The 13,598-nt window shown below is 20.5% G+C and overlaps 2 protein-coding genes across 2 annotated transcripts in view; both read right to left on the reverse strand. All coding sequences in view use genetic code 6, as the record gives it.

Annotated features, from left to right (window-relative positions):
* Positions 1-5,136, reverse strand: part of TTHERM_001180979 (transmembrane protein, putative) — a gene marked incomplete at its 3' end in the record, with an annotated part of 10,760 nt that extends 5,624 nt beyond the window's left edge. Inside the window, exons 1-3 of the mRNA XM_012799089.1 lie at positions 4,726-5,136; positions 1,280-4,179; positions 616-1,114 (exon numbers count right to left, since the gene is read on the reverse strand). Of these exons, the coding sequence (XP_012654543.1) occupies positions 616-1,114; positions 1,280-4,179; positions 4,726-5,102 (3,776 nt within the window). The remainder of the gene's footprint in view (positions 1-615; positions 1,115-1,279; positions 4,180-4,725) is intronic.
* A 2,003-nt stretch (positions 5,137-7,139) lies between these two features.
* Positions 7,140-11,776, reverse strand: TTHERM_01180980 (tetratricopeptide repeat protein; the record flags this gene model as incomplete). Its single annotated transcript, XM_001021825.3, has 3 exons — positions 7,140-7,305; positions 7,447-11,103; positions 11,673-11,776. 3 exons carry the CDS (start codon positions 11,774-11,776, stop codon positions 7,140-7,142), a joined length of 3,927 nt encoding a protein of 1,308 aa, XP_001021825.3.
* Between the last annotated feature and the right edge of the window lie 1,822 nt (positions 11,777-13,598).

Here is a 13,598-nt window from a genome sequence, read left to right on the forward strand (position 1 = left end):
TGAATATAAAAACGTGTAAAAATGAAAAAATGGTGAACTATATTTTTGAGTTCGCATTGCCAATATCCTTTATATACAGTCTAATTTAAATTAATTGAAAATGTATAACTCCAAAAAAAAATTGGCTTTAAAAAATTTAGGATTAAATAAAATAATTATTTTCATTTAAAGAATTATTATTGAAAAAGACAAACATAATAATTAAATTAAAGAAAACAAGCTTTACATTTAAATAGTATAATAATTCAAAAATGCTATATAAAAGAAAAATAAGCTTATCTATCAAATTAATCTCTTTTGTAAACTAAGTACTAAATTATTTTTTCTGCAGAATAAAATACTTTGATTATTTCTTAATCATTCCATATAAATGTTTCGTTTGCACATTCCTCAATAAAGTTGCTTCCTCTTCTATTAGAAAAAATAATAACTTATATATTAAATGCTGATAATAAATTGCACAAACTGAGAAATAAATTATTTTTAGATATTTAAATATTTTCAGTTTAATATAAAATTAGTTTTATGCTTAAATTATTATCTTGGTATTACCCATGTTATTAAAAATAATTATTTTTTTTAGAGGAAAGAAATTTTCTCTCTACTAATTTGTACCCTATTTATTTGGATATGAGTTAGCTCAGAGCCTATCTCATAAAATAATGAAAAGTTTAATTTTTTTAATTGGAATATTAATCCTGCTCTTAATCATTTATGATATCTCTGTGATGATCTTGGATTATTTAATTATTTTCATTATTGTTTTCTTAGTCATTTAGCTAGAATTTAAAATCTTATTGGCTTTAAAAATTTTTAATTGGATTATTATTACACTTTATTAGAGAGTTCTATTGTGTTTTAATTTATTAAGATTCAATATGTTAATCTTACTAAGTAATTATTTCAGGATTATTCTCAAAATTATTTTGCTAATTTTCTTCATAAATATCAATAGAAGAATAAAATTTATGTTTTTCATTTGAAGGAAAAAGTTAGCTTTTCTATTAAATGAAATAAAAGCTATCAAAGTATTTAGTTGAATTTCGTTTTGGATTTTCTTCTTAATTATTTTACTATCCTGTAAACTCGGCACTTGAATCTGATTCAAACAACTCTATAGAATTGTTTTGCATTAAAATATTAGTTAGTTATGTATTTGATCTATAACTCAATTTATAATATTGAAGCTACTAGTTTAGATTTAAATTAAATGATTCATTTTAAAAAAACATTTTATTTAAATCATTTACAAATTATTATTTTTACAATTTAAGCTAACTAGTCCTTATCAAAGGCATATATTATTAGACAGAGTTCGTTTATAAATCATTTAAAGAAATAGAGACACTATCATCTTTTTTCACTAAAGCTTCTTCAATAAGTTTTATAAATAGTTATAATTGATCAAAGGAAAAATTTTAATTATCATTTTCTTCATAATAATAATTATTTTATTTATTTAATGATAATTTATGTATATTTTGTAGTGGTTGGTTAATTTCAAATGAAATCACTATTTTAATATTTTTATTTTTATTAAATCTTTGTTGTTGCTCTTTGATAGATTTATCTTGGATCTTAAATAAATCAAATATTTATTACAATTTAAAAATAATTCTGTAGGGCATATTTGACATTAAGCATTTGCTTTTCTCGAGAATAGATGTCAGAATATAAGCAGCCTTTTTATATTACTTTGTAAATATTAGATATTCAGCATAATTAAACTAAATATAAACATATAAATTATTTGTAGGCATATTTAAAAGTGAGAGTACATTCTTTTGACTAGAAATAACTTTTCCTCTATGATTCAATTCATTTGATTAATCTTATTTCTTATATTTCTTACTTTAAAGTATACTTGTTTTTTTTTGTGGTTAGTTTTTTGAATTAAAGATATTTTATGAATTTTCTAAAATCATGTGCTATGACATTAATATATTATTATTGCTTTCATGATTGAAAATCTTAGGAGAATTTACATATTTTTTAGGAGAATCAAAAAATTCATGTGTATTTTAATTTACAATACTGCTAAATTTTAGACCTGTTTTTTCAGAAATTCTTTCTTTTGTAATTTTTTTTTTTGGAGTGTTGCTTTCAATTATTTTTTTTTGGAATTGCTCATGCTAATTTTTAACTATTTTTTTAGATTGCTAAATTCTTTAATAAGCCTTTTTAAGTTTATTCATATTATAATAGCATTTAGATAATATACATTCACAAATTACTTTTATTTTTTCTTAGCATGGTAAAATAGACTATAGAGGTATTAATTCTTTAGTGAGTTGCTTAATTTGTTCCCAAAAGCTATAAAGGAATTTCTATTATTAATCATTACTGAAGTCTTATTATTAAATAATCAAAGCGATTAAATAATTAAGTTTTCTAAATATTAAATTAGAAATAAGTACTTATAATTCTTGATATTATTCATCTTCTTTGTTAAGATCTTCTATTTAAAATATATTATTAGTAAAAATGCCATTGCCATTGCCAGATTTATTTTTTTAATTAAAATTATTTATAATAGAGGACTCTATTAGGCCGATGCGGGAATTATTTTTTGGCTATTTTAATTTACTTTAATTTATTTAGATATTAAATAGACTTAAATGATTGATATTTGATATATTAATACATTAATCTTTCATTTTATTTTGTAAATTTGTCATATTGTTATCTATATTTTAGTCACTAAAAGAATATGGCTGCAGGATATTAAGGAATTTAATGTTTTCTGTTTTATCACAAAACTCTTGAATTTCATACTTAGCGCAGATAATTGAAGATTAAAAATGCTCCATAGACTGAAAGTAGTGTTTCTGATTTAACAAAATACATCCAATATTATTATGTGCTATTCCTAGTGCATAGTAATTATTAAATTTTTAAAAAAATTTAACTTTTTTATTGAGATCAATTAATGTTTTTCCTTCGTTTTCTATGAAAAAATGCTCACTCAAATATTAAAGCTACTAAAATAGATTATAAAAACTATTATAAAGCATCCTAGTTTCTTTAGAAAGAAATATTTCATCTGCATTTTATTAAAATTCAATAATAATTTCATTTATATCGCATTGCTTTTAAAGTAAATTAATTCTTTGCAGTATCTAAGTCAATTTATCAATAGGTTTATAAACCTAATTTTTGACAAGACGTAAATATTAAAATATTGCGCAAAATAACAACAAACCAAGGATTGAAATACAAATAGAAGATATAATTAAGATAATCGTAGACAGTTAAATTAATTATTAAGTTTGTGCTCTTAAATCTTCATCTGAAATCATGTTAATTTATAAATAAACATATTCAAGTTATTGACCTTAAATTCCTAAATAGCTAGCTATGTGATTGGGGATATCATCGAAACCAATGATTGGATTTATAATTACTTTGTAAATAGATTAATTTCTCTTGTAATCAAAAATCACTTAATATTAACTTTAATTCATCATTTATATTAAAGTGGTTTTAGTGTTATTTGAGGTATTAAAAATCCATTTTTTATAGTTATTACTGATCAAATTTTGAAAATACTAAGATTACTACTAATCCTCCAAAAATTCAAGCTCAATGTTATAAAAATTATCTATTTATTTAATTTAAGAAAATTTGTACTCATTGATAGAGTTATAAACTATTTAAAGTGTCCTTGGGTCAATTACATAATACTATTTTGATGATTGGATAACATTTTAGAAATAGTTTGACAAATTAGAAAGCATAGCATCTAAGCATTAGACATGATGGATTTCTATCTTTTTAGTTTATGGATTTAAATATAAGGATTTCTAGCATCCAAACTATGATAAATATGGAACATTACTTCCAAATGATAAACTTGGCTAATTCATGTAAAATGAAGTTTAATTAAGGCTATTTTAATACCAAAACCTAGTTCTAGGATCATATTAATGTATTGCATTTATATTTTATTTATCAATCGCATTAGATAGTGTCGTATTAGAGAAAGTAGAAAAAAAAAATCCATCACCATACGCTTAAAAAATAGCCTTATAAGGAATTGCTTCAAATTCCTAATCCGCAAGGTAGACTCTGCTTTGATACCCAATAGATCTTATGATTGGACTTATTTATGTATAGTTTTAAACAATTATTTTTTTTTGATTATCTAAGTTATTCATATACACTTCATCCTAAATATACCTATATAATCAAATTACAAAATAAATTTTAGCAAAATCAATATTAAATTCGTAATTAATGTTAGGGGGATGAAAATTAATTTCAAAATACTATTCTAGAGTTAAATCCCTTTTTAAAATTAATTGGCTCAACGTAATCAAAAAAAAAAAAGATTTTGTATCTCTGGTTGTAGAAAAGCATAAATATAGATTATATTACTTTAATTTGTTAGGATTTTAAATTATAACTAACCAATAAAAAAGACTTTGATCAATATATTATTTGTTATATTTACTAAACAATAATATTAATGTATAAAGCCAAAGTAAATTAAGAAATATATTTGTATTATTTTAAGAACTATTTTTTTAAATAAGGTAGTAAAAATGCATTTTTAATGCGTCTATTTTAAAATAGCATTCTAACTGTTAGATATTTAAAAAAATCTTTTAAATATAATATAAAAATATATTGTTTAATTGATTAAAAGTGAATGTTTAGTAATTCTACTCCATTAAATTTTAATCTTGAATATTTATTATAAAAATTTAATTTAAGATGATTTACCAAGCATCTACTAAAAAGGAGTTTTTTAAAGCTAATTTTGTAAGAGCTTAGTCCTCAAGGTTTACATATGCAAGGATATTGTTCAAGAAAGATTTATGATGCGTTGGATTATATATTACCTTTCCTCTAACAACTTTATCAGAAAATGAGTTCATGATGTTTAGGAAATAAGGGAATTTATAGATTTCTTTGCTCAAGCGATATGAGATGAATTGAGTATGAGAAGAGCTAAATTTTACTTTATCATTGAATAAATTATCACAATACTCTTATATATAAATATTATTTTAATGAAGGGCTATCAACAAACTCCCAATCGCGCTTAAAAAAGCTAGAGTTATAGGAACTATTATTATGGTAAATAGACTAATAAGCATATCAATACAATTTTCTTATTTTTTGTTTTCAGAAATTATATTTTTATATTTTAGATGAAAAATATCAAATTTCATTTATAAATTTACTTTCTGAATTTATATGTCATTATTGATTGACTATTCGAAAAGCTTATTCTGATTTTAAAATTCAATAAACATTTTCAATATTCATATGATAGGTTTTAATTTCAATAAGGGTTACTAGTAAATTCACTATTGGTCCTTACCTTAAAAAGACTAGAGTAATTTATTAGAATTACTATTAAGGTAAATAATTTAATAAGTAATTAAAAAAATTAACTTATTTTTGTTTTCAATAATACATTTAAACTAATTTTTTGCATATTAAATTAAGATAGCCAAATTTTATTCTACTTAAAGCTAGCTTACTTTTTTTCTCATTGTATTGTGCAATCAAATTTTTTTTAATCTTTTGAATAAATTACAACAAAAGCAATTAATTAATGATTCTTTACTTAATTATCATTGATTTTAATGATATATGTAATTAAAGCTATATAAACACTCACATTTCTTTACATTTCAAATTATTATTTTAAAATATAAATAATAATATTTTTTTTATTGTTTGTTGAGCTTTTGTAAATTTAAACTAAATAGAGTATTAAGAAAAGTGAGTTATTTCTTTAAATATGTTCAATTTTGTGTATTAATAATATCAAACATGTGGTTATTAAATTAAATTTTACTAACATATCAATAAATTAATATAATTATTTGTTTCCTTATCTTTTTTAAGACAAAATATTTTTCTAAATGTTAAAAAAATATTTTTTTAATTTAAAAATAAATTTAAACCTGATTTTTTATATTATTTATAAATTATTAAAAATAATAAAAAAACAATTTTATTTTTTCATTTTTAATTACAAAAATATCTTTTAAAATAATGTTACATATTTATATTTTTTGAAATCCATTTTATCTAAGAAACTCTTTAATTAAATGGATGAAGAGAAATTAGAGGATAGAACTAATTAATTATTTTTTCATTTTTAATTTCAAAAATATCTTTTAAAATAATGTTACATATTTATATTTTGCGAAATCCAATTTATTTAAGAAACTCTTTAACTAAATTGATGAAGAAAAATTAGAGGATAGAACTAATTAATAAATATTGAATTTTTATTTATACTTGATTAATATTAACTGTATCAATTTTTTTATTTAGTTTATAATATTGCAAACTACTATTTTAATACTATTTATGAATTATTAAAAATAATTATAAAAACTAATTTTATTTTTTTATTTTTAATTACAAAAATATATTTTAAAATAATGTTACATATTTATATTTTGTGAAATCTAATTTATTTAAGAAACTCTTTAAATAAATTGATGAAGATAAATTAGAGGATATAAACATTAATAAATTTTTTATTTTTATTTATTCTTGCTGCTCAATTTTTTGATTTATTTTTTAATATTGCAAAATGCTTTAATATTTAAATTAAGATATTATTCCAATAAATGTTATATTCTATTCCATTTTAAATTCAAAATACTGTAAATGCTCATTAATTAAGGCATTTTTTTCTTAAATTTTTTTTTTTTCGATTATGGTTTACCATTTGGTACTCAATTAATTTGGGGGAGGGGCTTGGTGAGAATTAATGAGGATTAACAATATTTTATTTTTATAAAATTATGTATGCCTATTTTCATATATATATTCCTTAATAACCATTTTAAATTTAAAAAAACATGTCAAATAAAACAAAACAATTAAATCAATTAAGAAGAAAATTATTCTTGTAGTAGTATTTCCACAATAACTTTAATCCTTGAAGTGCTATTTAATTTAAAGTAATATAATTTTTAAAGAAAAGAGAACCTTCAAAACAATCTAATTTGATTTAATTCAAAATGTTTTATTACAAAAAAAAATTAATTGTTAATTTTTCCTTAAATAAATAAAATAATTTTCATAAGAAAGAATTATTATTGAAAGAGACAAACATAAAAAGTAAATTAAAGAAAACAAGCTTTTCATTTAAATAGTATAATAATTCAAAAATGCTATATAAAAGAAAAATAAGCTTATCTATCAAATTAATCTCTTTTGTAAACTAAGTATTAAACTATTTTTTCTGCAGAATAAAATACTTTGATTAATTCTTAATCATTCCATATAAATGTTTCGTTTGCACATTCCTCAATAAAGTTGCTTCCTCTTCTATTAGAAAAAATAATAACTTATATATTAAATGCTGATAATAAATTGCACAAACTGAGAAATAAATTATTTTTAGATATTTAAATATTTTCAGTTTAATATAAAATTAGTTTTATGCTTAAATTATTTTCTGAGAATTACTCATCTTGTTATTAAAAATAATTATTTTTTTTAGAGGAACGAAATTTTCTTTCAACTAATTTGTATCCTATTTATTCAGATATGAGTTAGCTCAGAGCTTATCTCATAAAATAATGAAAAGTTTAATTTTTTTAATTGAAATATTAATTCTGCTCTTTTTCATTTATGCTACTATCTCTGTGATTATCTTGGATCATTTAATTATTCTCACTATTGTTTTCTAAGTCAAATATATTTTTAAGCTAGAATTTAATATCTTATTGGCTTAAAAAATTTTTAATTGGGTTATTATTACACTATATTTGAGAATTCTATTGTGTTTTAATTTATTAAGATTCAATATGTTAATTTAACTAATTAATTATTTCAGGATTCTTATCAATATTTTTTTGCTAATTTTCTTCATAAATACCAACAGAAGAATAAAATTTATGTTTTTCATTTGAAGAAAAAAGTTAATTTTTCTATTTAATGAAATAAAAGCTTTCAAAGTATTTAGTTTTATTTCGTTTTGGATTTTCTTATAAATTATTTTACTAACCAGTAAACTCGGCACTTAAGTCTGATTCGAATAACTCTAAAGAATTCATTTGCATTTAAATATTAGTTATTTATGAATTTGATCTAAAACTCAATTTATAATGTTGAAGTTACTAGTTTTGATTTAAATCAAATGATTCATTCTAAATAAAAATTTTATTTAAATCATTTTCAATTTATTATTTTTAAAATTTAAGCTAACTAGTTTTTATTAATGGCATATATTATTAGACAGAGTTCCTTTATAAATCATTTAAAGAAATAGACACACTATCATCTTTTTTCACTAAAGCTTCTTCAATAATTTGTTTAAATAGTTTTAGTTGATCAAAGGAAAAATTTTAATTATCATTTTCTTGATAATAATAATTATTTTATTTATTTAATGATATTTAAAGTATATCTTGCTATGGTTGGTTAATCTCAAATGAAATCACTATTTTAATATTTTTATTTTTATTAAATCTTTGTTATTGCTCTTTGAAAGATTTATCTTGGATCTTAAATTAATCAAATATTTACTATAATTTAAAAATAATTCTGTAGGGCATATTTGACATTAAGCATTTGCTTTTTTCGAGAATAGATGTTAGAATATAAGCAGCCTTTTTATATTACTTTGTAAATATTAGATATTCTGCATAATTAAACTATATAAATTCATATAAATTATTCGTAGGCACATTTAAAAGTGAGAGTTCATTGATTTGACTAGAAATCCCTTTTCCTCTATAATTGAATTGATTTGATTAATCTTATTTCTTAAATTTCTTACTTTAAAGAATACTCGATTTTTTTTATGATTAGTTTTTTGAATTAAAAATATTTTGAGAATATTCTAAAATCATTTGCTATGACATTATTGTAATATTATTGCTTTCATTATTGAAAAACTTAGGAGAATTTACATATTTTTTAGGAGAATCAATAACGTCGTAATTTCCAAAATTGCTATATTTGAGACCTGTCTTTTCAAAAATTCGTTCTTTTGTAATTTTTTTTTTTGGAGTACTGCATTCAATTATTTTTTTTTGGAATTGCTCATGCTAATTTTTAACTATTTTTTTAGATTGTTAAATTCTTTAATAAGCCTTTTTAAACTTATTCATATTATAATAGCATTTAGACAATATACATTCACAAATTGCTTTTATATTTTCTTAGCATGGTAACATAGAATATAGCGGTAGTAATTCTTTTGTTAATTGTTTAATTTCTTACCAGAAATTATAAAGGAATTTCTGTTATTAATCATTACTCAAGTCTTATTATTAAACAATCAAAGCGAAAATATAATTTATTTTTCTAAATATCAAATTTGAAATAAGTTCTTACAATTCTTGATATTACTCATCTTCTTTGTTAAGATGTTCTAATTAAATTATATTTTTAGTAAAAGTGCCATTACCAGATTTATTTTTTTAATTATTATTATTTAAAATTGAGGACTCAGTTAAGCCGATACGAGAATTTTTTTTTGGCTATTTTAATTTACTTTAATTTATTTATATGATATTAAATTGGCTTAACTGATTGGTATTTGATATATTAATACATTTATCTTTTGTTTTATTTTGATGTTCAAATGAAAATGTTTATCTATTTAAATTTGGCATATTCTTATTTATATTTTAGTCGCTAAAAGAATATGGCTGCATAATATTTAGGAATTTAATATTTTCTGTTTTAGCACAAAACTCTTAAATTTCATACTTAGCACAGATAATTGAAGATTAAAAATGCTCCATAGACTGAAAGTAGTGTTTCTGATTTAACAAAATACATCCAATATTATTATGTGCTATTCCTAGTGCATATTAATTATTAAATTTTTTAAAAAAGTTAACTTTTTTATTGAGATCAATTAGTGTTTTTCCTTCGTTTTCTATGAAAAAATGCTCACTCAAATATTAAAGCTATTAAAATAGATCATAAAAACTATTATAAAGCATCCTAGTTTCTTTCGAAAGAAATATTTCATCAGCATTTTATTAAAATTCAACAATAATTTCATTTATATCACATAGCTTTTAAAGCAAGTTAATCCTTTACAGTATCTAAGTTAATTTATCAATAGGCTATTTAACCTAATTTTTGACAAGAAGTAAGTATTAAAATATTGCATAAAATAACAACAAACCAAGGATTGAAATACAAATAGAAGATATAATTAAGATAATGGTAGACAGTTAAATTAATTATTTAGTTTCTGCTCTTAAATTTTCATCTGAAATCATGCTAATTTATAAATAAACATATTCAAGTTATTGACCTTCATTTTCTAAGTAGCGAGTTATGTGCTAGGGGATATCATCATATCCAATGATGGGACTAATAATTACTTTGTAAACTGACTAATTCCTCTTGTAATCAAAAATCACTTAATATTAGCTCTAATTCATCATTTATTTTAAAGTGGTTTTAGTGTTATTTGAGGTATTAAAAATCCATTTATTGTAGTTATTGCTGATCAAATTTTGAAAATACTATGATTACTATTAGTCCTCCAAAAATTGAAGCTCAACGTTATAAAAATTATCTATTTATGTAATTGAAGAAAAATTGTACTCATCCATAGAGTTATAAACTATTTAAAGCGTCCTTGGGTCAATTACATAATACTCTTCTGATGATTCGATAACATTTTAGAAATAGTTTGACAAATTAGAAAGCATAGCATCTAAGCATTAGATATGATGGATTTCTACTTTTTTAGTTTATGGATTTAAATATAATGATTTCTAGCATCCAAACTATGATAAATATGGTTCATGGCTTCCAAATGATAAATTAGGCGAATTCATGTAAAATGAAGTTTAATTAAGGCTATTTTAATACCAAAACCTAGTTCTAGGATCATATTAATGTTTTGCATTTATACTTTATTTATCAATCACATTAGATAGTGTCGTATTAGAGAAAGTAGAAAAAAAAAACCCATCACCATACGCTTAAAAAATTGCCTTATAAGGAATTGCTTCAAATTCCTAATCCGCAAGGTAGACTCTGCTTTGATACCCAATAGATCTTATGATGGGACTTACTTATGTATAGTTTTTAACAACTATTTTCTTTTGATGATCTAAGTTACTCATATACACTTCATCCTAAGTATACCTATAAAATCAAATTAAATAATAAATTTTAGTGAAATCAGTTTTAAATTTGTAATCAATAAATGTTTTTATTAATTAAGTAATATTAAGGGGGATCAAAATTGTTCTAAATTTCAAAATACTATTGTATTAAGAAATCAATATAAAAGTTCATTGGCTCAATCTAATTAAAAAAAAAAATTTTGCATCTCTGGTTATATATAAGTATAAATATACATTGTACCGCTTTAATTTTTTAGGAGTTTAAATTAGAACTAATCAATAAAAAAGACTTAACTTGTTACATTATTTTTTATATTCACTAAACAATTATATTTTATTATTAAGTCAATGTAAATAAATAACTTCGAGTTATTTTAAGAGCTCTATTTTTAGAATAAGGTAGTAAAAATACATATTAAGGTTCTAATTTTTAAAATAATATTCTAACAGTTAGATATTTTAAAATTTTAAAAATATTTTATAAAAATAGATTGTTTGTTATATTGATTAAATGTAAGTTTCATAATTCTGCTTCATTAAATAAATATTGGATTTGTATAATTAAAATTTAATTTTATGATGGTTTACCAAGCATCTACTAAAAAGGAGTTTTTTAAAGCTAAATTTGTAAGAGCTTAGTCCTCAAAGTTAGCATATGCAAGGATATTGTTCAATAAAGATTTATGATGCATAGGATTATATATTACCTTTCCTCTAACCACTTTATCAGAAAATGAGTTAATGATGTTTAGGAAATAAGGGAATTTATAAATTTCTTTGCTCAAACGATATGATATGAATTGAGTATGAGAAGAGCTAAATTTTACTTTATCATTAAATAAATTATCACAATACTCTTATATATAAAGATTATTTTAATGAAGGGATATCAACAAACTCACAATCGCACTTAAAAAAGCTAGAGTTATAGGAACTATTATTAAGATAAATAACCTAATGAGCATTTTAATACAATTTTCTACTTTTTTTTTTCAGTATATGAATTTATATTGTTATATTTTAGATAAAAATTATCAAATTTCATTTATAAATTTTCTTTATGAGAATACCTATGTCATTTGTTGAGTATTATAAAAGCTTTCTCTAACTTTAAAATTCAATAAACTTTTAAAAATATTCATATAATAATTTTTACTTTCAATTAAGGGAAATTACTAATTTTAGTTTTCAATAATGAGTTTAAACTAATCTTTTGCATATAAAACTAAGACTACAAAATTTTATTCTAATTAAGAGCTTACTTTTTTTCTCATTGAATTATGCAATCAAATTTTTTTATTTATTTTTTGAGTAGATTACGATAATTGTAATGACTATTTATTTAAATATCATTGACTTCTTTAAGATGTGTAATCTTTGCTTTTTGAAAATGCACATTTATTTACAGTTTCAAATTATTGTTTTAGAATATAAATGAAAATCATTTCTTTTTTTAGTTTTTTCTAATTATTTGTTGAGTTTTTGTAAATTTAAACATATACAGTATTAAGAAAAGTGAGCTATCCATTTTTTTTTGTGTTAATGATAAAAAAAAGTGATTATTATTATCTATTTTTAAGACTAAATATTTTTCTAAATGTTAAAAAATTATTTTTGTAACTTAAAAATAAATTTAGACTTGGTTTTAATATTATTTATAAATCATTTAAAATAAATAAATAATTAATTATAAAAAAAATTTTATTTTTTCATTTTTAATTTAAAAATGTATTTTAATATAATAAATGCCACATAGTTATATTTTTGAAACCTAATTTATTTAAGAAACTCGATATAAATAATTAAATTATTTTTTATTTTTATTTATGCATCAATTTTTTGATGTATTTTTTAATAATTCAAAGTGATTTTATATACTATAAATCCTCATAAATTCTCACCATCAAACATAAATTTTCACCATATTTTCTGAATATTTATTTTAATTATTTTAAGTATAAATAATTAAAAAATTATATATATGAGAAATATATAAATTACAATTAATAAGGAGGGACCTTAATATATACCAATTAAATATTCAAAAATGTTGGATGAAAGAAAAATGAGCATATCTGTCAAATTAATCTCTTTTGTATAATAAGTAGTGAATGATTTTTTCAGTTGAATAAAATACTTTGATAATTTCTTAGCCATTAAATAGATATGTTTAATTTTCACATTACTCAATGAAGTTGTTTCCTCTTTTATGAGAAAAAATAATAACTTATACATTAAAGACTGAAAGTAAATTGCAAAACCTTTTAAATAAACTATTTTCTGAAATTTAAATCTACTTAGTTTAATAAAGAATTAATTTTATGCTTAATTTATCATCTTGGAAAAATGAATTTTCTTATTAAAAAGAATTTTATTTTTTTGAAAATTTTTATTTACTTTCAACAAATTTAATTCCTACTTATTCAGATATGAGTTAGTTGAGAGCCTATCTCATAAAATAATAAAATGATTAATATCTTTAATTGTAATACTATTTTTGTTATTCTTCATAAA

This window comes from Tetrahymena thermophila (assembly GCF_000189635.1).
Source record: "Tetrahymena thermophila SB210 genomic scaffold scf_8254516, whole genome shotgun sequence".
NCBI classification, from domain to species: domain Eukaryota; phylum Ciliophora; class Oligohymenophorea; order Hymenostomatida; family Tetrahymenidae; genus Tetrahymena; species Tetrahymena thermophila.